Source organism: Panthera leo, chromosome E1 (assembly GCF_018350215.1).
Source record: "Panthera leo isolate Ple1 chromosome E1, P.leo_Ple1_pat1.1, whole genome shotgun sequence".
NCBI classification, from domain to species: domain Eukaryota; kingdom Metazoa; phylum Chordata; class Mammalia; order Carnivora; family Felidae; genus Panthera; species Panthera leo.
This window is the reverse complement of record NC_056692.1, coordinates 44,888,169-44,916,136: the sequence shown is the minus strand read 5'-3', so window position 1 is coordinate 44,916,136 and position 27,968 is coordinate 44,888,169. Positions and strand designations below refer to the sequence as shown.

Genomic DNA, 27,968 nt, shown 5'->3' with positions numbered 1-27,968 from the left:
GGCTCAGGTGGTTAAATGTCCAACTCTTGATTTCAGCTCAGGTCATGATCTCACAGTTTGTGAGTTTCAGCCCCTCATAGAGCTCTGTGCTGACAGCACAGAGCCTGCTTGGGATTCTCTGTCTCTTTAACTCTCTACCCATCCCCCGTTCGCTTGCTCTCTCTCTCTCTCTCTCTCTCTCTCTCTCAATAAATAAATAAATAAACATTAAAAAAAATTTAAATTCCTGGGGCGCCTGGGTGGCTCAGTCGGTTAAGCATCCGACTTCAGCTCAGGTCACGATCTCGCAGTCTGCGAGTTCGAGCCCTACGTCGGGCTCTGGGCTGATGGCTCAGAGCCTGGAGCTTGCTTCTGATTCTGTGTCTCCCTCTCTCTCTGCCCCTCCCCCATTCATGCTGTGTCTCTCTCTGTCTCAAAAATAAATAAACGTTAAAAAAAAATTTTTTTTTTTAATTTAAATTCCTGATAGCATTCATCTTTTCCCTCTGCTTTTACTGTGATTATCTTAAGTTCTCTTAGTCTGTCAATAAGATTTCAGCCACATCTATTTTTTACTTTGATGTTTATAATTTATTTAGTAATTCTATAATGATTGCTTAGTACTTTGTTTCTTTAGTTAGGCAATTCCCCTTGTTTTATTTTTAAAATTTAATTATTTTTTAATTTTATTTTTTATGGTTTCAAGTTTTAATTAATTTTTTTAAATGTTTTTTTAAAATTTATCTTGAGAGAAAGTGTGCATGAGAGGGGGATGGGCAGAGGAGAGGGAGAGAAAGAATCTTAAGTCTGAAGCCAGGCTCCATCTCAGGACTGTGAGATCATGGTGTGAGCTGAAATTAAGAGTCAGATGCTTAAGGGGTGCCTGGGTGGTTCAGTCAGTTGAGCGTCCGGCTTCGGCTTAGGTCATGATCTCACGGTTCGTGAGTTCGAGTCCCGCATTGGGCTCTGTGCTGACAGCTCAGAGCCTGGAGCCTGCTTCAGATTCTGTGTCCCCCTCTTTCTCCACCCCACACCTGCTTGTGCTCTGTCTCTCTCTGTCTTTCAAAAAAGAATAAACATTAAAAAAAATTAAAAAAAAAAAGAGTCGGATGCTTAAAACCAACTGAGCCAGCCAGGCGCCCAAGTTTTTACTTAAACTCCAGTTAGTTAACATATAGTGTAATATTACTTTCAGGAGTAGAATTTAGTGATTCATCACTTCCATACAACACCCAGTGCTCATCACAAGTGCCCTCCTTAATCCCCATCACCCATTTAGCCCACCCTCCCCACCTTCCCTCCAGCAACCCTGTGGGGATAAGCTTAGGAATCCCCCAGGTTTACACCAATGGGTTAACAAGGCATAAAGGAATACAAAGTCATAAAATGCTCACACCCAAGTTTGGGTAAACTAGATTGGCACTCCAAGAATAGGGGGGTGCAAAGACACCCCAAGAATAGGGAGGCACAAAGGTGCCAGGAATAGGGAGGAGCCAAGACACCCCAAAATAGAGAGGGGGTGCAGAGGTCCCAGAATAGAGAGGGAGAGGCAAAGGCCTAAAATAGGTAAGGTGCAAAGGTGCCCAATATATAGGTGTATGAAATTTTTTTTTTAATGTTTATTTATTTTTGACAGAGAGAGAGAGAGCATGAGCAGGGGAGGGGCAGAGAGAGAGAGGGAGACACAGAATCCGAAGCAGGCTCCAGACTCTGAGCTATCAGCACAGAGCCCGACACGGGGCTTGAACCCACAGACCGTGAGATCATGACCTGAGCTGAAGTCGGATGCTCAACTGACTGAGCCACCCAGGCGCCCCTGATAGGTATATGAAATGAGCAAGATTAGATATTCAGGGTGGAAGCACCCCCAAGTTAGTACTACAGCAGAAAATCTGCTTTCATAGGAGAATAGGGCCAGGTTAGGTAAATTGGTGAATTGGACTATGGACCGCTGTGCTGCAGGCAAAGCAGCCCGAAGTGGGAGATGGTTAACGTAAGAAAAGGTGCCTTATTAACCCTGAGGTTATTTCCCCTATCTGCCTTATCCCCTAGGCTGGCAAAGATAAACAGGTATGATAAAGAGCGCCTCCTGTCTGCTGTTAACAACCATCTACCCATCTGCCTGGTGCCCAGATTTTGTTTTATATTGACCCAAACTCCAAACACTGTATATCTTCAAAACCCCCCTTTTCCCTCACGTCCCCAAGTTAATGTTCCTAGTTTGTCTCTTTGTACACACCCATTACATTTGGGTGTAAGCCTTCTGATCTGAATAAATATGGGGCAAGGGCCCTTATTCGGGGCTCTTGTCTTTTCCCCAGACATTATCCATCTCTTGCTTTAATCTTGTGTCCACTCTTTTGCTGGTCAAAAGAGAACTTTAGACTTAGAGTCTATGACACAACCCTTAGTTCTTTATCATTTGGAATCTGTTTCATGGTTTGTCTCTCTCTTTTTTTAAAAAAAAAATTTTTAATGTTTTATTTATTTTTGAGAGAGAGAGCACAAGCAGGGGAGGAACAGAAAGAGAGGGAGACACAGAATCTGAAGCAGGCTCCAGGCTCTGAACTGTCAGCACAGAGCCTAACAAGGGGCTCGAACTCACTGAACCATGAGATCATGACCTGAGCCAAAGTCGGATGCTTAACCAACTGAGCAACCAAGGCACCCTTGTCTCTTTTTTTTTTTTTTATAAAAAAATTTTTTTTTAAGGTTTATTCATTTCTCAGAGACAGACAGAGCGTGAGCAGGGGAGGAGCAGAGAGAGAGAGGGAGACACAGAATCTGAAACAGGCTCCAGGCTTTGAGCTGTCAGCACAGAGCCCGATGCAGGGCTTGAACTCATGGACTGCAAGATCATGACCTGAGCCAAAGTCAGATGCTTAACCGACTGAGCCATACAGGTGCCCCTGTCTCTTTTAGTGCCACCATGTTATGTAACCTTCCCATTCTGAGATCTAGTTTTATTGAATCCATGAAATTGCTCTGTAATATGAATTAATTGTCAAGTACTTCTTTTTGGTTGTTCCTTAGGTTAAACTGACTATATTACTACAAGATGGGGTTATTTGTTTTTTGCATGCTATCTTCCTTCCATTCCATCTTCTTTCCTTATTTTTCTTTTGCTATTTTTCTCTGCTGTGCTAATGCTAGAATTGGTGCCATATCCTTTCTTTTCATTTTGCATATACTTCAGCAGTTGTGTTCAGATTTTCATTTTATTCTCAGGATTTAATGTAACAATGTTTAGTTGCTCTTTTGATAGCATCTCAGACCAGTTAGCTTTCTTCAGCTAGATGTATTTAAAGAAAACTGTTCTACTCACTTCTATTGTAATCGGAGAGTGTGGTGATATGTTACATGGTCTTCATTATATGTGAGCCCTGCTCCCATATCTGAGGTTTGGTTTAATGTCCCAGCAGGGTTCGTTGCTCTAGTTAAGTAGAATGAACTCGGTAAAGACATTTAACCAAACCACAGATCTGTGCATGGGATGGTATTCTTGGGCTTCCCATCAGACCTTCAATTCTGCCTGTAGCTCTTTGTTCTTGTTCACTTTGTTAGGTATTGGAGGAAAGAAAAACTAGACAGATTTTGGTTTTTTCATCATCTCAAACTGGAATCCTCTGGACCGGTTTAGATAGTATTAAAATAAATTGAAGAATTGAAAGAACTTACTCCTAAAACTCTCTGTGCCTGTCACCTTTTGTTAGAGTGATAGGTGGTGGTGGACAGTTGATAGATGCAATTATTTGATAGGTTTTTGCAATTATTATTATTGGTCTCTCGATTTTTTTCACTTCTTTGCTCAACATAGGTAATTTATTTATTTTACACTGGAAAAATGTTCATTTTATTAATATTTTCAACATCTTAATCTCATGTTATATATAACATATTGTAATAGTATTATTATGCTTGATATCTAGTATGTTTTTAAAATTCTTAGTATGTTTCTCTCTATCCCTTTTTAGTCTTTCTGACTATATCAGAATAGCTGAGGCATATATACTGGAAATAACCATCCGTCAATGTTTTAAATATTTTTATTTTTTATATTTATTTTTATTAAAAACATTTTAAATGTTTTTATTTATTTTTGAGAGAGAGAGAGAGAGAGAGATAACAGCAGAAGAGCAGAGAGAACAGGAGAGAGAGAATTCCAAGCAGGTTCCACACTGTCAGCACAGAGCCTGATGCAGGGCCTGAACCCATGAACCATGAGATCATGACCTGAGCTGAAATCGAGTCGGACACTCAACAAACTGAGGCACACAGGCACCCCAACCATTAGTCAATTTGAATCATTCTTCATCATAGGCTGTTCTCTTATTGTTTAGTGTTTCTTTGAAATGTTTCTCATTCTGTTTTCATTTTCTTCTTTATTCTTTGATCTGAGAATTGTTTGTCAGTACTCTCACCAATTTTAATTATTCATAGTAGAACACTCTCTTAAAGAAGAGACAGGATGTACTTTCACGTGAAACTTGAATTCAGCCACATCCTTTAAAAAATGCCCTGTTGATACTAAATAAACACTATCACTGGTCTATGGATACTCTCAAACCCAAGCTGTCCTAAAGGGAATGCATTTTTATGTGCAATGCTCACCATCAACTGGTAGGTTTTGTGAAAAATCTTCAAGTTCTTTGTGTGACAGCTTAATCCCCATATTTTCCAGAAATGGGACGAGGTTATTCATAGCCACCTTTCCTCCTTAGGAGAGACAAATTATCATAAAAACAACCAAGATGCAGAAAAACTCCTTACTAATTCATGTATATTATGGTTATCACTTTACTCATGAAGACTTTAAGGTCCAGTAAAAGCTAGTCAACGGTATAAGGAGGGTCAATTTTAAGACTAGATGGAGAGTCTCATCCTCAGACTGTATCTTGTTGTTCATATCAACATAGTGCAAGTTCGAAAGGGGCTGGGTAATTTCCTAGGGATTTATGGCATATACCACATATCCATAAATATTGGGAAATACACATGTGAAATTTTTAACGTAATAAAAATAAATCAGTGTATATGAAAAATAAGAGAATATCACAGATATATCTGCTTTCTCATCATACTTCTCACTCACTTTGAAGAGCCTTCACACCATCCAGCAGCCTTTTTTGATACACCTTTCCTTCAGCTGTAAGAAAAGACATGATGCACGGTCAGAGAAAAATAATAAGGGAGATTCACCTAAATAATAAATATTCTACAATTTTCTCCCTATTTCCATAATTTCAAAAAAAAATAGACTTTTTAATGATTTTTCTGAAATGTACCTAATTTCCTCTCAAATAATGACAAAGTTGGTTTGGAGAAAGATTTTTAATGAGGCAAATTTATTCACTTTTGCATAAAAGGCAAGGATTAGTGGTTTAAAACTTATAAAACATATCTCATTTGATTTATTTTTACCCTTGACTTCTTTCCTTACATTCTTTCTTTTTCCATTTTTACATTTTTCCACTTACTCTCAGGAATATTAATGGAACCAAGGACAACAATACACATATCTTATTGGCAAGATTAAGTGAAATAGCTATTGATTACCATAATGAAAATGAAATGACCCTGGTTTTTTGGGTCACTTAGTTTTTATTCTAAAATAAAAACTAAAATTTTAGTTTTATTCTAAAATAATTATTTAGAATTATTCTAAATAATGTTAAAAGTTTTCAAAAATGATTAAATAAAACAAAACAACCTGTAACAATCTGACAGCATTTTAGAAGAAAATCTCACAGGCAAGTAGTCTAAACCCCTTGAAGTATACATATATATTTTAAATCCTTACCATCAACTGGTAGAGTTTTTACTAAATTAAAGTATTCCTTGTCTGTGACCTCCACTTTCATGTCTTTCAGAGCACTGTCTACATCACTGACATCAATTTGCTTTCCTAGAAAGGACAGAAATGGTGATAAAAAAGAACTTGCGAAGAACACAAAATTAGTGAGTTTGATTACAATCAAATGCTGCTAACTAGCAATATTTTTACTCATGTGCCATTAAGATAATTTCATCGGTACTTAAGAATCACATAATCTATAACAAACAAAAAAATTAAAATAAACTTTTTTTTAATGTTTATTTATTTTTGAGAGAGAGAGAGAGACAAAACATGAGTGGGGAGGGGCAGAGAGAGAGGGGGACAGAATCTGAAGCAGGCTCCAGGCTTTGAGCTGCCAGCCCAGAGCCCAATGTGGGGCTCGAACTCATGAATGTGATCCAATCACGCATGACCTGAGCTGAAGTCGGACACTCAACCGACTGAGCCACCCAGGCACCCCCCAAAATTAAAATTTATTATCACCTTGGCTGGTTTATAAATATATAAATAATAAAATAATAATTTGGGTCTTTTCTTCACAAAATAGAAATGTAAGTAGTTCTCCTGATGGTTTGAAATTGTAATTATGTTAGGAGCAGTATAATGTTAGGCACATAAACCTAGAAAGGTACAAAGGTTATATGCCTTAATATGAATTAAAAATTAATATAATATATATAAAAATACACATAGTGATGCTTGTTAAAAAGTATGTTTCAAAACAGAGCCTCAGGCTTCCACAATAATTTTTGTTTTGTACTATTTTTATGGTAAATAATCTTTTGATTACTATACTTTTGTAACTTTAAGAAGGAAAAACAATTTTGGTTTAATTAAGCCTTTTGTTTAAATCAGTGTAAAGGGCATCTCTGAAGTTTGCTGCCTAGAATCCTAAACTTTTAGTTCATAAATTAGGTATGTTGCATATTTCAAGTGCATATGTCTAGTATAAATTTCTTTTTATTTATTCTGCTTAAGAGTCACTTGGCTTCATTAGATTTATACTATTTATCTGTTCTGGAAAGTTCTCTTCAAATATTGCCTCTGTCTTGTTTTCTTTCTCTTTTCTTCCTGGAATTCCAAATAGATATATATAAGATTTTCTTATCTATCCTCAGTGTCTCTTAACCTCTCTTTCAGAGTCTCCATTTCTTTGTCTTTCTGTGCTATACGCCTTGTAATTTCTTAAGTTCCTTAGTTCTTTCTTCAGCTATTTATAAATCCTTCAAATATTATATTTATTTATTTTTTTAGTGGCTGAGTAATAGTCCAGTGTCTTTTTTTTCTTCCAAATTTTTATTTAAATTCTAGTTAGTTAACATATACTGTAATATTGGTTTCAGGAGTAGAATTTAGTGATCCATCACTTACATATAACATCCAGTGCTCACTCCAACAAGTGCCCTCCTTCATGCCCATCACCTATTTAGCCCATCCCCTGCCCACCTCCCTCCATCAACCCTCAGTTTGTTTTCTACCATTAAGAGTCTCTTAAGGTTTTTTTCCCTCTTTTTTATTTCCTTCCCATATGTTCATCTGTTTTGTTTCTTAAATTCCACATCTTAGTGAAATCATATGGTATTGTCTTTCTATGACTGACTTAGTTCACTTAGTATAATGCACCCTAGCTCTATCCACATTGTTGCAAATGGCAAGATTTCATTCTTTTTGGTGGCTGAGTATTATTCCACTGTATATATACACATCTGCTTTATCCATTTATCAGTTGATGGACATGTGGGCTATTTCCATAGTTTGGCTATTATTGATAAATGAAACTAAGAGCTGGTTCTTTGAAAGAATTAATAAAATTGATAGCCTCCTAGCCAGACTTATCAAAAAGAAAAGAGAAAGGACCCAAATAAATAATATCATGAGTAAAAGAGGAGAGATTACAATCAACACCACAGAAATACAAATAATTATAAAAGAGTATTATGAAATTTTATATGTCAATACACCAGACAATCTGGAAGAAATGGACAAATGTTTTAAATTTTTACTATTTTCACCTCTCAAAAGTCTTTTTGGTTCTTTACCAAATTGCTTGCTCTTTACTTATGTGTTCCAGCCTCTCTTTTGATTATTAAACTATATTAAGCATGCTTATTTAATAATTTTTGGTCTGATAATTCCAAAATCTAAAATCTCGGGGCACCTGGGTGGCTCAGTCGGTTGAGCGTCCGACTTTGGCTCAGGTCATGATCTCACAGTCCGTGGGTTCAAGCCCTGCATCGGGCTCTGTGCTGACAGCTCGGAGCCTGGAGCCTGCTTCAGATTCTGTGTCTTCCTCTCTCTGACCCTCCCCCATTCATGCTCTCTTTCTCTCTCTGTCTCAAAAATAAATAAATATTAAAAAATAAAAATAAAAAAACCAAAATCTAAAATCTCTGCTCATCTGCTAAATGTTGTTCATTATGGGGGTCTTACTCATGGTGACTTGTTTCTTTGTATGTTTAATAATAATTTTAAACTATAAACTGCTCTTTATGTGAAATTTTTGTTTTGAGAAAGAGAGTACCCTTCAAGACAAGAGTCAGATTGATTCATTCTAGATTATCAGTGCATGAGGTCAGGTGACACTTCAGGAGCATTAACATAGCACATCAATACACAAAGACCATCGCTTATTATAGATTATCCCTTAATTCAGTAGCCTTGGCTATATCCTCCTTGCTTCAGAGAAACAGCCGTTTCTAAAGTTAGTCAAAACATCTTCAGATCTCACATTAAGATCATATTTAAATCTGACAGCACGATATACAATTATAATCTCTACTGCTACCTGAAACTGTCCAATATCGTTTTGACTAGTTGGTTACTAATAATGGACTATTGCTACTTTCTCCCCATATTACTATCAATGGTGTAACACTCTCAATCCAGGGACTCTATTTCCTTCACCGGTAGAGAAGAATTCTACTTCTGTAATTACAATTTCTGTAGTTCAAGAAGGGTCCATATCCTAAACAGATCATTTGGAAACTTCAGTACCACACTCTGATTTAATATTATTTGTTGGTGGGTCTTGTCTTAAAAGTGAAAAGGGACATAGTAGGCTAAATATGCAATAATTGGTTTAGTTTCTCTTGAAAGATCCAAGTCCTTAACTGATATAATATTGGTTCAAGTGACTGAACATTGCCCTTTCTAGAGATTTCAAACTGGTAAAACTCAAGGATAGGTGACATACTTTTGTAGTAATTATTACTTGGTGCTTTGATGCTGCTCAAAGAAATTGCTATCATAAAGGAAGAAGTCCACAGTAAAATAGATGATATAATGACTAGAGAGAATGCTGTAGCAGATCATCTTATTAAATAGACTGTGCAGAAAAGAGTTAACACAGCAAACCTAAGTCTGCGATCTTTACAAGAGCCTGCTTGCCAGGTGGTACTTGGCTGGCATATGGGAACTCGGATTTCAGAATGTTCCCTCCAATATCAACTGATAAGCCTAAGTCACTGTGCCTAGACTCGTGCAAACAATGCGATTTATGGTGAATATTTGTTTTTCTTCTGGGAGTCTGGTGTATTGAGAGTTGTTAGGCAGAGGGTGCCTATGTGACAAGCCTCCAATAAAAAACCTTGGGCACTGAGGGCTTAATGGGCTTCCCTGGGCACACATGTGAAACTGCATTTTTGCTGCTGGAGGGAAAGTATGTTATGTGTGACCCTTCATAAGAAGGAGAGCATAGGAAGCCTTCACATAGATTCTTCTAGAAGCTGCCTACATGTTTTTCTCTTACTGATCCAGCTATATCCTTTGTGTTTACCCTTTGCATCATACAGTTCTATGGGTTTTGACAAGTGCAATATGTCAGATATTTACCATTACAGTAACATACAGAACAGTTTCACTGAACTAAAATTCCCTTGTGACTCTCGTGTCCATCACTCCTTCCTATGCCACCCCCCGTAAACTCCTGGAAACCACTGATCTTTTAACTGTCTCTATAGTTTTCCCTTTTCCAGAATGTAATATGTTGGAATAACACAATATGTATGTAGCCTTTTCAGACTGGCTTCTTCCATTTAGCAGTATGCATTTAAGATTCCTTCATGTCTTTCCATAGATTGATAGCTCATTTCCTTTTATAACTGAATAATATTTCATTATGTGAAGGTACCACCATTTGTTTATTCATTCTTTAATTGAAGGTCATCTTATTTGCGTCCAAGTTTCAGCAATTATGAATAAAGCTACTATAAGCATTTGTGTGCGGTTTTTGTGTAGACATGTTTTCAGCTCATTTGGGTAAATACCTAATTTGCAACTGTTGGATCTTATGGTAATACCGATTAAGTTTAGCTTTGTAAGAAATTGCCCAACTGTCTTCCAGAGTGACTCTGCCATTTTGCATTCCACCAACGATGAATAAGAGTTCCTTTTGTTAGCCATTCTAATAGGTATGTAGCATTCTCTCATTGTTTTAATTTGCAATTCCCTAATGACATATGATGTTGACCATCTTTTCATATCCTTATTTGCCATCTGTATATCTTCCTGGGTGAGGTGAATATTCAGATCTTCTGTTCACTTTTTAAAAAATGTTTATTTATGAGAGAGAGAGTGTGCAAGGGAAGGGCAGAGAGAGATGGGGCAGAGGATCTGAAGCAGGGTCTGTGCTGACAGTAGAGAGCCCAATGCAGGGCTCGAACTCATAAACCATGAGATCATGACCTGAGGCGAAGTCAGATGCTCAGCCAACTGAGACACCCAGGTGCCCATGTTCACTTTTTAATTAGGGTTGTTTTCTTATTTTTTAGTTTTAAGAATTCTTTGAATATTTTGGATATAAGTCCCTTATCAGATATGTGTTTTGCAAATATGTCCTTCCCATCTGTGGCTCATTTTTTCATATTAAAAACTAAAGTTCGTGTTTTTTTTTTTTTTAAGTTTATTTATTTATTGTGAGAGAGATCATGCTCACCCATGCAAGTAGGGAGGGGTAGAGAGAAAGATAGAATCCAAGCAGGTTCTGTGCTGTCACTGCAGAGTCGGACATGGGGCTCAAATTCATGAACCACGAGATCATGACCTGAGCCAAAACCAATAGTCAGACGCTTAACCAACTGAGCCACCCAGGCGTCCCTAAACTAAAGTTCTTTTTGAGTGACCTCTTATAGATAAGAAAAACATGTGTAGGATCAGATTCAAAGATTCCATTATAGAATCACAAAATTTGACTTCAATTTTGTAAAGAAATACTTGGAATGGTCAGATTATAATATCCATGACAATAAGATCTGGCAAAGCCACGATTTTTACCTCCTTGCAAACATTTCAAATTGATTATTTGCCACAATCCTACATAAAACAACATATCACTGTAGGAATAAAAACCCCACATTATTGTATTTTTAATTTTATTTTGAGAGAGAGAGAGAGAGAGAGAGAGAGAGAGAGAGAGAGAGAATCCTAAGCAGGCTTCATGCTAGGCATGGAGCCTGATGAGGTCCTCAAACCCATGACCCTGGGATCATGACCTGAGCCAAAATCAAGAGTCAGACACTCAATCAGGTGCCCCAAATTTGCCACATTATTAAAAACTGATTAAGATATTTTGTATTATATTAGAGGACATCACCAATTCATGCCTCCTCTGAAATAAAAATAATTCTGGAAAATCTGTAACCTTGAGCCCTGAATTAGAACTATACCTCAAGGGACCATTTGGGCATTTCCAAATGGATTTTATATAGTTGCTTCTGAGTTATGAATATGTACTAATAATATTATGTTTATTTTCTGGATGGGTTGAAACACTCTTTTGTCAAAAATCCATAGCACACATAGTGGCTAACAAACTTTTAGATGTCCTGTTACCTACCTAGAGCATTCCATCTTATCTATTCAATTGTAGGGCAATATATTTTCTTTTGGTAATTATTCATGATTATATAAGAAGTTTTGCCTATTATTCAGAAATTTCACTGTCTTTTGAACACAAAAACTTCTGGGAATATTTAAGAGACATTATCAGAATTGGAAAATTACATTAAAGACCTCAAACTGAGGTTCTTCAGAGAGTCCAAGAAGCAGGTGGTTCATATAATTCACCTGCTGACCCCAAATCCGAGATCCTCAGAACAAGCGGAAAACTGCATGAAGTAGACAGCTTCCATGTAAGATCATGAGAATAAGAAAACACTGATTATCAGTGCTTTGTATACTTTTCACGTATTTTTATTTTGTCATATTTATTCTTTTTATTACTTAATTATATACTTCTGATTTAGCCTATCATGATCTCCCTTACTACTACCAATAACTTATGAAAGTTTAAGTTTTACTAGAGACAATCAGTTTGCTACAGTTAGGACAATCCTAACTCTATAACTCATCCTTTTACTAGCAAATCAATTTAAAGAACTGCTGTGGGGTTAAGTGACAATTTATGTGTATGAATTGTGCATGACTTTCCAATACTCTTGATGGACCTTGCCTTCTTATAAAGAGTCCATGAGATTAGAAACTTTTCTGGGGAAATAAATAATATCTAGTGGAACAGATTCCTAAGTATAACGTATTCCATCTACAGTAATAAAAAAAATTTGTGGCTGACTGAGCATATCATACAGTCCATGCCCTATTATTCAGTACAATAAGCCAGGTAAAATTCCCAGGATAAATGATAGAATTGCCTTCAATTTTCTTTTGACTAGAGGGGGATTTGCCCCATTGTTAATAGTGCGTATTGTACTTAGATTCATACCATAGACCAATTTATCTAAGAAAAGATAACTTGATTATGTAAGGTAGACTTAAGGCATTATTGGGACTAGTTTTCTTTCAGGCCTAAGAAATACTGGACCATGATTCTAGACTGCCTTCCATTTCCTTCTTATAACACCTTCAGCTAGTTTTGTTTGTGTCACAGCTGTTTGAGTTCTGCTTTTCAGAGTCTTAAATGCTTCTATGTAGCTGCTGTATGAACAAATAATTAAACAAATGATTCAGAGACAAAACCAGGACGAAACTATCCTGACATTCAGATGTCAGCTCATCTCAAAGAAAATCAATAATGGTGAAGGTCTGGACAGTTCCTGGTAATCTCTCCTAGGGCTATGGTTGAGTGAGGATCAAATGGTGGAATTAGGAATAAAAACATTCTCACATTATTAAGAAAAGTCTGTTGCTATAATACAACATTATCAAAAGAATACAAATTGTGAAAGACAGAACAAAATGTATTTGGACAGTACCATATTCTATTGCCAGATGAAAAACAAAGACCTAAGGTCACCTGCTGTATTATGCGGAGTGAATACCAGACTTAAAAATATATATTGTTCCTTATTTATAATAAAAGGCACATCTTCATGTTGGAGGAAAATACTACATATAATAATATAAGGCTAATATCACTGCGCAGAAAATTATGTTGTTGATGACCTATTCAAATAATTATGTCTACATGTAGTATCTCAGTTATAACCTAAATTTTGAAATTTCTTCTCATAGGTAAAGACCTAGTACCTCTGTTGCAAAAGCACAGATTATCAAAAATAAATAGGTTATCAAAACAGGTAGAAATATTTAATCAATGAAAGGTTAAAATAGTGAAATTAACAAATAAAGGGATGGTAGAAAATATCATTTGAACCGTGTAAAGAATTAAGTAACTTTTCACTTACCTAAAACAGAACTCAATTCTTCAATCAACGTATCTAGTTTGACCTTCCCTTTATCTACAAGTCAAGACAAAATTTACACACTGAAAAATCCAAACTCAAAAAAAAATAAAGCGTAAAACACTTAAATTATGAACTAGAGTAGAGCCTAGATGAAAGCCATTCACTATATCTTGTCCTTTTTTAAATTTATAATTCTTGGATTTTGATAGATAGCTCCATTATCTGCAAGGGACACTAAGATTGTTTGAATCATACAGTTTATCTTAGGTAAAATGTTCTCTTAAGTCTTTTGGATTCGTTCTGTTTCGAACTCCATGTTTCTTTAGGAATGGCTGATAACACATGACTGGTATACATTTAAAACTATTGTCTGTGGTATTATGTTGCTTTCTATCATTGGAGAAAGACAAAAAATTTCAGGAAAAGGATCAATGAAGAGCAGAGTGTGTGGTAAAACTAAAGCTTTTAAATTTTGCTTGAGGGAAAAATGTCATGAAGGGAGTGGAAAGATGATTTGAAAGAGATTGGTTGGAACCAACAGTTTAGACACTGACATCAGATTGCCTGGATTTGGGAATAGAGTAGTGGGGGAAAAAAAGATAAAAATCTTGGCTCCACAAAATTTACATTAATTTGTTTTGTTTATGGCTGTATTCCTAAGGCTAAAATAGAGACTGCTAGGTGTTAGGTGTTCAATAGACATTGTTACATGAATGAATAAATTAATTTATCATAAAAATGCTTAGCACTGTGTCTGGAATATTGCAAGACTTGATGCATATAAGGTAAGAGGGGTTCACTGAAAGTCTTTTTTCTAATTAAAAAATTTCTTAATGTTTATTATTTATTTATTTTTGAGAGAGAGAGAGAGAGCAAGCAGACCAGGGGCAGAGAGAGAGACTATCCCAAGCAGACTCCACGCTAACAGTGCAAGGCCTGACACAGGGCTTGAACTCAGGAACTGTGAGATCATGACCTGAGCCAGACACTTAACTGACTGAGCCACCCAGGCACCCCCATTGAAAGGTTTTAATCGGAGGAATGACAAAGTCAGATTTTCACTCTGGTTAAGTCATTCAGGCTAGTGTATACAGAATGAATTTAAGGCAGTGTGACCAGTGGCTGTTACACCAATCGGGAGCCTTCTGTAGCAGTAAGTGAAGGATGATGAAGATTCATTAGTAGGGTAGCAAAGTCAGAGAATATGTCTTTGGAATATGTTTAGGAGGGAAAATGAGGGAACATAAGTCAAAGATAGTTTGTGGCTTATTTCATGGGCAATTGTGGGTAGATGACAGCAGCAGAGGAATAAGAAAATAACTAGGAATGAATTTAACAGGGAAAATAGTTTACTTTTCATATGTTGAATTTGGATTTCCACTGGGAAATCTATGTCTCAGTATGGATTTGTTGATATAGGAGATCTCTTAATTGATCTCCGTTTAATCAACCTGATGGCCTGAACTATATTCATCATTCATACTGATGCTGATGGTATGCTAAACTTTTATATCTAGTAAGCTACACTTTTTTTTCCTTTTTTTTTCATTCTTTTATTTTTTTTTCAATATATGAAATTTATTGTCAAATTTGTTTCCATACAACACCCAGTGCTCATCCCAAAAGGTGCCCTCCTCAATACCCATCACCCACCCTCCCCTCCCTCCCACCCCCCATCAATCCTCAGTTTGTGCTCAGTTTTTAACAGTCTCTTATGCTTTGGCTCTCTCCCACTCTAACCTCTTTTTTTTTTTTTTTTTTTTCCTTCCCCTCCTCCATGGGTTTCTGTTAAGTTTCTCAGGATCCACATAAGAGTGAAAACATATGGTATCTGTCTTTCTCTGTATGCCTTATTTCACTTAGCATCACACTCTCCAGTTCCATCCACGTTGCTACAAAGGGCCATATTTCGTTCTTTCTCATTGCCATGTAGTACTCCATTGTGTATATAAACCACAATTTCTTTATCCATTCATCAGTTGATGGACATTTAGGCTACACTTTTAGTAAGCCAGCACATCTGTGTTCTTATGGGTTGAGTTGTTGAACTTGTTTCCAGGCTTCTTTTTATAAAGAGGTGTACTTATTATTAAATTGATAACTTAATCATTATATAAACTGAGGAACTATAAATGGAAAAGGGAGTTATTACCATAAAAACAAATTTGAATGTTTTGGAGAGTTTATGTAAAGGCAAATTGCTAAAATATAGTTGTGTTGAATTTGGTGTGGATAAAGAACTATAAAAAAATTGGGGGAAGAATTAAGATCTAGATGGATTCTGATGGAAAATTCTGCTCAACGTTTAAAAAAGCACTTTGCTCCACTTAAGAGAAACTAAAAATGGGGGGTGCCTGGATGGCTTAGCTAGTTAAGCGTCCAATTCTTGGTTTCAGTTCAGATTATGATTTCACAGTTCATGAGGATGAGCCCCACAACAGGCTCTGCGCTGACAGTGTGGAACCTGCTTGGGGTTCGTTTTCTCTCTCTCTCTCTCTCTCTCTCTCTCTCTCTCTCTCTCTCTCTCTCCCCCTCCCTCCCTCCCTCCCTCCCTCTTCTTCTCCCTCTCTCTCTGTCCCTCCCCAGCTCATGCACACACATGCATGCTCTCTCTCAAAATAAATTTTAAAAAAACTTAAGAAAAGAGAGAAACAGAAAATGGGAGTGTAGATGACAAATGGGTATATTTGTGCAAGAAAATCTCCAAAGAGCATGGCTACATTAAATTAAAATAGCATTGGCTCAATTTTTTTCATGGAAACAAAACATTTAAGGTATGTGTGTATATATATTATACATATGTGTATATATATATGGATATATGCATATGTATACATGTGTATATATATATATAAATTTAAGATATGTATATGTATATACATGTATATATGTATATGTATACATATATATATATACACACACACACATATATATATATATATATATATATATATATATATATATAAATTTTATTATTCCTTACTTTAACTAAATTTTTATATTATCAGATCTTGCCCCTGCCATGGTACATAAAAAGACTTCAGTGTCCTAAACTGAAATGTATGAAATAAGTATAGGTTTGAGATAAAAGCCTTGAAATCTTAAATACATATGGTTAAGTGGAATCATACAGGAACAGTGTGGAAAGAGCCTGAAAATAGAACTGTTATATTACTATCATTTAAGCCAGTGATTTTCAAAAATTTTTACTGTAAACCATACTAAGAACTCTGAGCACGTGCGCACACACACATGTGATCATAAAGACTCATGAAACAATATCTAGCTTTACTATTTTATTCTATTTTATTAAAAAAAAAACTCAACCCACTGGTTTGAAGTGAGAAAGAAAAGCCTATAAGAAAATGAGCCTTGTGAACAAGACAAGGGTACACATTCTCACCACCTCTACTCAACACAATACTGGAAGTCTATTCTAAAGCAATCAGTCTAGGGGAAGAAAAAGCATCCAAATAGGAAAGGAAGAAGCATAATTGTCTTTGTTTGCAGATTACAACATCTTATATATAGAAAGTCCTGAAGGGTCCACCAAAAAACTGTTGGAACTAATCAATGAATTTAGTAAAGTTGCAGGATACAAAATTAGCATAATGAAATCAGTTGCATTTCTATACACTAACAATGAAATATCTGAAAAAGATATAAAGAAAACAATACCACTCACAATAGCATAAAAAAACCAAGATATTTGGGAATAAATGTATGTATGTATGTATGTATGTATGTATGTATGTATCTATCTATCTATCTATTTATCTATCTATCTACAAATAGGCTTCACAACCAGTGCGGAGCCCAATGTGGGGCCTGAACTCACATCCCAGAGATCAAGACCTGAACTGAGATTGAGAGTTCGACACTTAACTGACTGAGTCACCCAGGCGCCCCTTCGGAATAAATTTAAATAAGGAGGTGGAAGATCTATATAATGAAAACTACAAAACCTTGATGAAAGAAATCGAAGAAGACACAAGCAAATGGAAATATATCTCATATTCGTGGGTCAGAAAAATTAATATTGTTAAAATGTCTATACTACCAAAAGTCATTTATAGATTCAATCCAATTCCTATAAAAATTTCAATGGTATTTTTTTCATAGACATACAAAGAAATCCTTAATTTATATGGAGCCACAAAGGACCCCGAACAGCCAAAGCAATACTGAGAAAGAAGAACTAGGCTGGAGGCATTACCCTTCTTGATTTCAAACTATTATTACAAGGCTCATCAAGCAGTATGATACAGCATAAAAATAGATACATGGGCCAAGAGAACAGAATTGAGAGCCTGGAAATAAAACTTCACATATACAGTCAACTGTCAACAAGGCAGCCAAGAATATTCAATAGGGAAAGGATAGTCTCTGATATAATGGTATTGGGAAAACTGGATAACCACACGCAAAAGAATGAAACTGTGCCATAATCTCATACCGCTCACAAAAATGAACTTGAAATGGATTAAAGACTTAAATGTAGGACCTGAAAACTGTAAAACTTCCAGAAGAAAACATAGGGAAGAAAGCTCCTTGACATGAGTCTTGGCAATTATTTTTTTAGATAGGACACAAAAAGCACAAGCAAAAAAAAAAAAAAAAAAAAAAAAGAAAGAAAGAAAGAAAGAAAGAGAAAGAAAAAGAAAAGAAAAAATTACTAAGTGGGACTACATCACGCCAAAAGGCTTCGGCCCAGAAAAAGAAACAATCAAACAAATGAATAGGCAACTTACAGAATGAGAGAAAATATTTTCAAACTGCATTTCTGGTAAGGGGTTAATATTCAAACTATATAAGGAACTTGTACATTCAGTAGCAAACCCCCCAAAAATCCAGGGAAAAAATGGGCAAAGAAACTGAATGGCTATCTTTTTAAAGAACACACACAAATGGCCAATAGGTACATGAAAAGGTGCTCAAAATTACTAATCATCAGGGAAATGCAAATCAAAACCATAATGAGATATCACCTCACACTTGTTAGAATGGCTATCATCAAAAAGATAAGAGATAACACATGTTGATGGAGATGTGGAGAAAGGGAAACCCTTGTTCACCGTTGGTGGGAATATAAATTGGTGCAACCACTGTGGAAAACAGTACAGAGGTTCCTCAAGCAATGAAAAATAGAGTTACCATATAATCCAGCAATCCCACAGCATATGATTCAAAATCCCACTTTGAAAGAGGATTTCAAAAAGATATCTGCACTCCCATGTTCATTGAAACATTAATCACAATAACCAAGATATGTCTCTGTCAAGAGATGATTAGAGAAAGATGTGGTATATTATATACAATAGAAAATTATTCAGCCATGAGAAAAAAAGGAAATCTTGCCATTTGTGACATGGATAAACTTTGAAGGCATTGTGCTAAGTGAAATAAGTTGGAAAAAGAAAGACCAATACTATATGATATCACTTGTATGTGGAATCTAAAAAACTGAGCTCACAGAAACAGTAAAATTGTGGTTATGAGGGGCTGAGGGAGGAGGTGGGGAAATGGGGAGATGTTAGGTTAAAGGTACAAACTCCCATTTCTAATGTGAGTAAATTCTGAGACTATAATACAGAATGGTGATTATAGTTAATAACACTGTCTTACATACTTGAAAGTTCCTAAGAGAGATCATAAATGTTTTCACCATAAAAAAGAAAGGTAATTATGTGATGCAACAGGGGTGTTAGTTATGGCATAAACATTTTGCAATATACAAGTATATAAAATCAACAGGTTTACACCTTAAACTTACACAACGTTATATGTTGACTGCATCTCAATAAAGATGAAAACAATAAATATCTCTTAAAAAGTAAAGGGGGAATGTCAGTGCTCACCATCATCTGGCAATCTTTCTATCAGATCCATGAATTCTCCTTCTGTGATGCTGATTCCCATGTTTTCTAAAAGAGTATCCAGCTTATTGACATCAACACTGCCTCCTAAGTAAGGAGCAGGAAAGGAATATAGTAAAACAATCTTTCTAAAACTGGGGCCGTGCATTCACTCTACTGTGTTATTATTCCTCTTTATCAAGCATATGTTTTATTATAATAAGGAACACTTCACATATTTCTTAGCATTATTGTTAAGATTTTCAAGGCAAACACCAAAAATCCAGTTTTGTTCAGTGAATAGGACAATAAACTTCCTTTCACTTTTGTGTTAGGATTCTGAAAAGCCAGAGCTAGAGGCGACTGACATAATATTCTATAAAACAAGAGGTATTTTTGTTGCCTGCACTTTCAAATTATTTGCCTTTACTTTTGATTGAAATCTTTATCTGACGGCATTCATTCTTCACCTTTTGCTTCGTACTTTGGGGCTTCGTACTTTGTTTCGTACTTTGTTTCTTTGGGGCTAAGGTAGGAAAATCCCAGACAGTTTAACACTTTCTGTAAAGTATTAGTGCAGGAAACTACTTGGTTTACCTGATAAAATGCAGATCTACTAAAGAAACATAAATAAAGACACAACTATATAGGAAAGGACGATTCCGATTTTAACGACACAACTAAAGGTTTCAGATTCTGTCTTTTCACAGTGCTTCTTACTCACGTTTGAGAGACTTTAGGCCCTTCATCAACCTTTTCTTATACACTTTTCCATCAGCTATAAAAAAATGGGTATTTTGAAAACAGAGTCAGAAAGAAAGAGTTTAGAAATCTTCGAGTAAGGAACATTTCAAATTACAAACAGATAAATAGATACACCAAAATGTTTGCTCTCAGGGGTAAAGGAGTAAATTGGAAATCATAATCATGAGATACTCTTTTTTGTTGTTGTTCTTCTGTATTGAGAATGTAGGGACAATAACAGCCTCAAATACTGTTTGTGGGAGTTCAAATTATAAATATTCTGGAAGGCAAGTGAGAAGACAAAATATCTTCCATTCTGTAAGTCTACTTAAAGGAATTTCATCTCAAAAGATTTCAGAATGCTTACAAAGATTTATCCACAAGGCTGTCAAATAAAAAAAGGACATATATTCAAAGATGGAAAACTGTAAAATATACATCTCATTTTTCACGGTAGCTATCACTTTGAGTTGGGAATAGAGAGGTTTTATTTTCACTTATCTACACTATCAAGATTTCTATGATAAATACACACGTTACCATTGTGAAGACATAACAGTTATAAATAAATTAATAACACATAAATATTATCTATCAATCTAGTATCTACTGTGCACTAGAAGGAAATGTATGAAAATATTAATAATGATTATCTTTGGGTTAGAGGATTAAAAGCATTTTTTATGAAATTTTTTGGTGTAGTTAAGAACTATGGCCTTTTCTCAATGTACCATATTACCCACTTATTGATAAACTATATATTCGATGCTGCAGAAACACACAACTACATTATTAGTTGGTGCTGGGAAAACTGGACACCTTCCTCTCTCTCTTTTTTCTTTTTTTTTAAATGCTTTTTTTTTTTTTTTTTTTTACAAATCCAGCTGATCAGTAACCTGAGGGCTGAGTAATGAATTTTTCCTTTGATAGCAACTTATAACTGAAAAGGCTTAGACAGATGATTTTTATTTTTTTTTTATTTTTAAATTTATTTTATTTTTTATTTTTAGACAGATGATTTTTAAATCAAAATCCGAGTGGTGAGATTTTTCTGCGTATTTGCATTAGCTTTTTAACAGTTTTCAAGCATTTTTAGTTTATTTTGTAATTTTTCATATAGTTCTACAAAACTAGTCTTTCTTTAAAAAAATTTTTTTTTAACGTTTATTTATTTTTGAGACAGAGAGAGACAGAGCATGAATGGGGGAGGGTCAGAGAGAGGGAGACACAGAATTGAAACAGGCTCCGGGCTCTGAGCTGTCAGCACAGGGGCCCGATGCGGGGCTCGAACGCGGGGCTCGAACTCACGGACCACGAGGTGGTGACCTGAGCCGAAGTCGGCGCTCAACCGACTGAGCCACCCAGGCACCCCAAAACTAGTCTTTCTAAAACACCAAAATAGCACCCATAAGACTCACCATCAAGTGGCAGTGTCTTCAGCAAGTTCAAATGTTCATTAGGTGTGAGCTTAATCCCCAAGTTTTCGAAAACACTTTCAAGTCTATTGGCATCAACTTTGTCTCCTTTGAAAGAAAAACGGATTGTTGACACATGGAAATTTTAGGACATTATAATGATCCAAAATAATGAAACGGCTGACTTATAAGAATACCATCCTCACTTTCATATTCTCATATATTCTAATAGTGTTTAAGAATAATGAGGCAAAACTTATTCCTTGATTCTTCGTAAAGACAGAGTGGCCTCCTAAGACTAATGGCAAGACACCATAGAAGAAAATGGTTATATAATTGGCTAGTAATTTAGGATATTTAATCTGTTTTTCTCTTTTTAATGTTGAATCATGTGATTATTATTTAAAGCAGAATATTTTCTAAACTTATTCATCTTCCTATATTCTGTGCCTACCTATTTGGCTACTCAAGCCAGTAGTCATTAACTCAAAAGCTTATAGGAGCCTAGACAAAGAAGGAATGAGTGAAACTAGCACATGCCTTGTCCCAAGAGAAAATACATCAGTTATTGTGGTGGGGAAATGTAGGGCCAGTGTTGCCTTATCTTACAAAACTTGACTGCAGACTGGATTCAATTCATGGGTGGCCCGTTTGTTAAACCTCTGATTTAAACACTGGTTAGGATCAATATAATACTGGCAGAAACTACAAGAAAATATCATTATTACTTAAATATCACCATTTTCTTTTGTAGCCAAATGCTAGATAATTCAAAGTCAAAGGGAGAAGTAAAGTTGAATGGAAATACTTCATGAAAATATGTAAAATATCAACATTAATAAATTTATGATATAATATTGGGAAAACACTATGCAAAATATAACATAGGGTTAGAATTTAATTAAAAATGTTTAAGTAATGTCTTACTCACCCGAAAAAGATTTCACTTCATTCATCAGCTTTTCCAGATCAACCTTGCCTTTAACTGTAAGGCAAGGAATAAATTGGATAGAAACATGACAATGAGACCAAGAAAATGTGTTGCATAGAGCAGAAAAACTTAGCAGTATTTATTTGCTTTAGAAAATTTAACCTTTTGCAGGTACACACTTTTAGTTACAAAATAAGTCATGGGGTTATAATACACAGCATGATGACTATACTTAATACTGAAATATTAATATTTGAAAGTTGCTAAGAGAGTAGATCTTAATTTTTTTAACGTTTTTTTTTTTCCTTTGAGAGAGAGAGAGACAAGGAGAGAGCAGGCAGGGGAGAAGGGCAGAGAGAGAGAGAGAGAGAGAGAGAGAGAGAGAATCCCAAGCAGGCTCCAAGCTCAGTGTGGAGCCTGATGCGGGGCTCAATCCCAATATCCTGGGATTGTGACCTGAGCTGAAATCCAGAGTCGGATGCTCAATCGTCTGAGCCACCCAGGCACCCTGAGAGATCTTAAAAGTTCTCATCAAAACAAAAAATATTTGTAACTGTATATTATGATGGATGTTAACTAGACTTAATATGGTAATCATTTTGCAATATATACAAATATTGAATCATTATGCCTGAATGTAATGTTATATGTCAGTTACACCTCAATATAAAAAATATAAAAACTGGTTAGACATACACACACACACACACGTGCACATCACACACAAGTGCGCATACACTAAAACTTAACCTTTGCTACATTCTTCATAAGAAGGTAGACGAAGAGGGGCACCTGGATGGCTCAGTTGGTTGAGCAGCTGACTTTGGCTCAGGTCATGATCTCACGGTTCATGAGTTCGAGTCCTGCATCAGGCTCTGTGCTGACAGCTCAGAGCCTGGAGCCTGCTTCGGATTCTGTGGTTCCCCTTCTCACTGCCCCTCCCTGCCTCATGCTCTGTCTCTCCATCTCTCTCTCAAAAATAAATAAACATTAAAAAAAAAAGAAGGTAGAAGAAGAAAGATGTCAGCTTGAATGATAATAAGCACAATTATTTCCTGAAACAAGTAATACTCCAATATTTCCAATATATTATGCTCAGGGAATAAAAGTGGCTAATTCCCGTCATTTAGTTTCTGAAAAGTGCTTTTTTCCCCACAGTAAAATAATACTCCATGTTGATGAGAAAATCTAGCTATAACCTAGTGTTATAGGAAACACGGTGTAACATGTAGTTATTCATGAATTCAACAAACTTGTTTTTGAGTGCCTACAAAATACTCAAAGAAAAACCAGAAAAGTGTATCAATTACCAATAATGTTGTTAATTCTGTGGTGAGAATTTTTGGACCTTATTCTTTGTCTCTTAAAGTATTCTTAGCCACTAATAACTTCTGCGTCAATACCAACTACAGGTCAGGGCAAAATAGAAAATGTGTGCTGGTTTACCTGGGTCATTACAAGTAATCAAGTCTGTCATGAAAAAGAGATGGGATCCTTGGAGAGGATTACAATTTCTGGCCTGGCTTTGTACATGGGTCACTGTGGTTTTCTGTTCATCCTTTCCTTTGCCCATCTGGCTTATTACTGGGAAAATTCTGACCCAAGATGAAAGGGCTCTCTGCCATAGGCCGTCTAATTGGGAGGGAATTCTGTTCCATTAAAATATTCCAAGTTCTTCTCAGCAGAGGAGGAATCTACTAGTAAGATTTAAAACATCTGTGTGACAAGGGCATTTTTTAAAACTGAAGTTGATCATTTTCCTTTATTTATAATGTTATTCTTACTCTTTTGTATTTACTTTAATAAAAATTTTGGAAGGGCTTCTGTGAACATGGAGACTGGAACATGGCTCATATCCCTTTAACTACCACCTCAAAGCTGTCTGCCTTTGAAATTCAAATGTTGCTGGTCTCTCTAGGCTGCCAGGGCTATGTCAAACCTTCAGCTCTGGTTGTGTCCTGGAAGAAAGAATGGGCATGGGATTCTTTCTCCTCTCAACTAGGGAAGCACCAGAGAGGTGTCAGAGTGCACGAAGAGAACTAGAAAGTAATAGATTTGGGGAAAAGCTTGGCATTTAGAATCCTGAAGACCCTGGTGAAGATCAGTAGAGGCCAGCATGAGGGCATTCCAATTCCTCTGACTCCTAAAAGAGCACGAAGGAAGAAAATAGGTGGGCAGAAACATATATGCTCCTGAGGTGGTAGAAACACAGAGATGTCAAAACAGATGCTTCCTTCTTTTCTAGAAGTTTGAAAGTAATCTTTTATGGAATATGTAATATTAAGTGCTAAAGAATCTTGAAATAGAAAGGAAATTATTTAAGATAGTTTTTTTTTTATTATTGAGAGAGAGAAACACACACACACACACACACACACACACACACACACACACAGAGCAAGCAGAGAAGGGGCAGAGGGAGAGGGAGAGAATCTTAAGAAGGCTCTGTGCTCAGTGCAGAGCCCAATGCAGGGCTCAATCTCACAACTGTGAGATCATGACCTGAGGAGAAATCAAAAGTTGGATGCTTAACTGAATGAGCCACCCAGACACCCCTAAGAGAAATTTTATGAGTTGTTTGTTTGTGGGAGTTAAAACTGTATGTTGGGGAAGTAAAAGACATTCCCAAGGTCTCATGGTAGGGAGTGGGGGAAATGGTAGGAGGAATAAGAGTCTTCTAAATCACTTATTGTGATTGCGTGGGGGGTCAGAGGGAAGGGATAAAAGTGAAATGAAATATTTGATTGGAAAGGCTATCTTGATGGAGAATAAAGTAGTATTTTATTGCCAGTAATAGTTATTATATGTAAGTATGACAGTGAATGGGAGGAAAAGAAATGTAAGACTTGATGAAATGTGATCCTCCTCTGAAACTTCAGAATTAATTAGGAAGAAAACAAACATAATGAATGACAACTTGAACAAACCAGTGATAATAAGCCTAAGAAAAAAGAAAAAAAACAACAGAAAATAAGTAATAAACATAAGATTAAATAAACAAAATTAAATATATCCAGTATTACACCAAATCTGAGCAAACTGAAATTTCTCATTAAAAAAGGAACGACAGGGGCGCCTGGGTGGCTCAGTCGGTTGAGCGTCCGACTTCGGCTCAGGTCATGATCTCGCGGTCTGTGAGTTGGACCCCCTCGCCGGGCTCTGTGCTGACCGCTCAGAGCCTGGAGCCTGTTTCAGATTCTGTGTCTCCCTCTCTCTCTGCCCCTCCCTCACTCATGCTCCGTCTCTCTCTCTCTCTCTCTCTGTCAAAAATAAATAAACATTACAAAAAAATTAAAAAAAAAAAAAGGAATGATAGGGGCACTTGGGTGGCTTGGTTAAGTGTCTGACTTCGGCTCAGGTCATGATCTTGGCAGTTCGTGAGTTCGAGTCCTGCATCAGGCTCTGTGCTGACAGCTCAGAGCCTGAAGCCAGCTTCGGATTCTGTGTCTCCCTTTCTCTCAGCCCCTACCATGCTTGTGCTCTGTCTGTCTGTCTATCTGTCTCTCTCTCTCTCTCTCTCAAGAATGAATAAACTTAAAAAAAAATTTTTTTAATAAAAAAAATAAAAAAGGAACGATTGTCAGATGGGTTCCTTAAAAACCCAGCTATATGATGATTTCACAAAATATATTTCAACCAAATGATAAGAAGATTGAAAACAGAGGAATGGGCAAAGATATATGAGGCATATATACAAGCAAAAAGAAACCCGTACCATCAGTTATTAACATCAAAGTATAACTTAGAGTCAAATCATTAAACAGATATAAAGGGGGACATCAAAAGGTATAGTTTATGAATAATATTATAACAGTCATAAACCTATAAACAAAGATTAATATTTTATCAACATTTATTTAGAATTTGAATATGGATTATGGTCTGATTCAATTTTCTTTTTTTCTGGTTAAGTATTTAATCGTATTCGTTTTCATTTTTAAAATTTATTAATTTTTTAAAAATTTACATCCAAGTTAGTCAATGTATAGTGCAATAATAATTTCAGGAGTAGATTCCAGGGATTCATCCCCTACATATAACACCTAGCGCTCATCCCAACAAGTGTCTGCCTTAATGTCCCTTGCCCAATTAGCCCATCCCCCCACCCACAACTCGTCCACCAACTCTCAGTTTGTTCTCTGTATTTAAGAGTCTCTTATGGTTTGTCCCCCTCCTTGTTTTTATATTATTTTTGCTTCCCTTCTCTTGTGTTCATCTGTTTTCTATCTTAAATTCCACATATGAGAGAAGTCATATGATATTTGTCTTTCTCTAATTTCACTTAGCATAATACACTCTAGTTCCATCCACGTTATTGCAAATGGCAATGGCAAGATTTCATTCTTTTTTGATCACTGAGTAACACTCCATTACACACACACACACACACACACACACACACACACACACACGTACTACATCTTCTTTATTCATTTATCTGTCGATGGATGTTTGGGCTCTTTCCATACTTTGGCTATTGTTGATAGCACTGCTATAAACACTGGGGTGTATGTGCCCCTTCGAAAAGCATTCCTGTATCCTTTGGATAAATACCTAGTAGTGCAATTGCTCAGCTGTAGGGTAGTTCCATTTTTCTTTTTTTTGAGGAAACTCCATACTGTTTTCCAGAATGCCTGCACCAGTTGGCACTCCCACCAGCAGTGCAAAAGGGTTCCTCTTTCTCCACATCCTCACCAACATCTGTCATTGCCTGAGTTGTTAATTTTAGCCATTCTGACAGGTGTGAGGTAGTATCTCATAGTGGTTTTGATTTGTATTTCCCTGATTATGAGTGACGCTGAGTATCTTTTTAAGCCTGTTAGCCATCTGGATGTCTTCTTTGGAAAAATGTCTATTCATGTCTTTTGTCTATTTTTTCACTGGATTATTTATTTTTTGGGTGTTGAGTTTGATAAGTTCTTTGTAGATTTTGGGTACTAACTCTTTATCTGATATGTCGTTTGCAAATATCTTCTCCCATTCCGTCAGTTGCCTTTTAGTTGTGCTGTTTTCCTTGCCGTGCTTAATGAGGTCCCAATAGTTCATTTTTGCTTTTGTTTCCCTTGCCTCTGGAGACATGTCAAGTAAGAAGTTGCTGTAGCTGAGGTCAAAGAGGTTTTTTCCCGCTTTCTCCTCTAGGATTTTGATGGCTTCCTGTCTTTCGTCCATTTTGAGTTTATTTTTGTGTGCGGTGTAAGAAAGTGGTCCAGGTTTTTTCTTCTGAATGTCACTGTCCAGGTTTCCTAACACCATTTGCTAAAAACATTGTCTTTATTCCATTGGATATTCTTTCCTGCCTTGTCAAAGATTAGTTGGCGGTACGTTTGTGGGTCCATTTCTGGGTTCTCTATTCTGTTCCATTGATCTATGTGTCTGTTTTTGCGCCAATACCATACTGTCTTGATGATTACATGTTTGTAATACAGCTTGAAGTCTGGGATTGTGATGCCTCCAGCTTTGGTTTTCTTTTTCAGGATTTCTTTGGCTATTTGGGGTCTTATCTGGTTCCATACAAATTTTAGGATTGTTTGTTCTAGCTCTGCGAAGCATGCTGGTGTTATTTTGATA

General features: G+C 36.2%; 1 protein-coding gene across 1 annotated transcript in view; it reads right to left on the bottom strand.

Moving 5' to 3' along the window:
- LOC122205887 overlaps positions 1–27,968 on the bottom strand; it is a 256,567-nt gene that overhangs the window by 67,165 nt on the left and 161,434 nt on the right. The window contains exons 68-75 of the mRNA XM_042914498.1: positions 22,401–22,454; positions 21,473–21,577; positions 20,035–20,088; positions 19,314–19,418; positions 13,456–13,509; positions 5,780–5,884; positions 5,072–5,125; positions 4,591–4,695 (exon numbers count right to left, since the gene is read on the bottom strand). Of these exons, the coding sequence (XP_042770432.1) occupies positions 4,591–4,695; positions 5,072–5,125; positions 5,780–5,884; positions 13,456–13,509; positions 19,314–19,418; positions 20,035–20,088; positions 21,473–21,577; positions 22,401–22,454 (636 nt within the window). The remainder of the gene's footprint in view (positions 1–4,590; positions 4,696–5,071; positions 5,126–5,779; positions 5,885–13,455; positions 13,510–19,313; positions 19,419–20,034; positions 20,089–21,472; positions 21,578–22,400; positions 22,455–27,968) is intronic.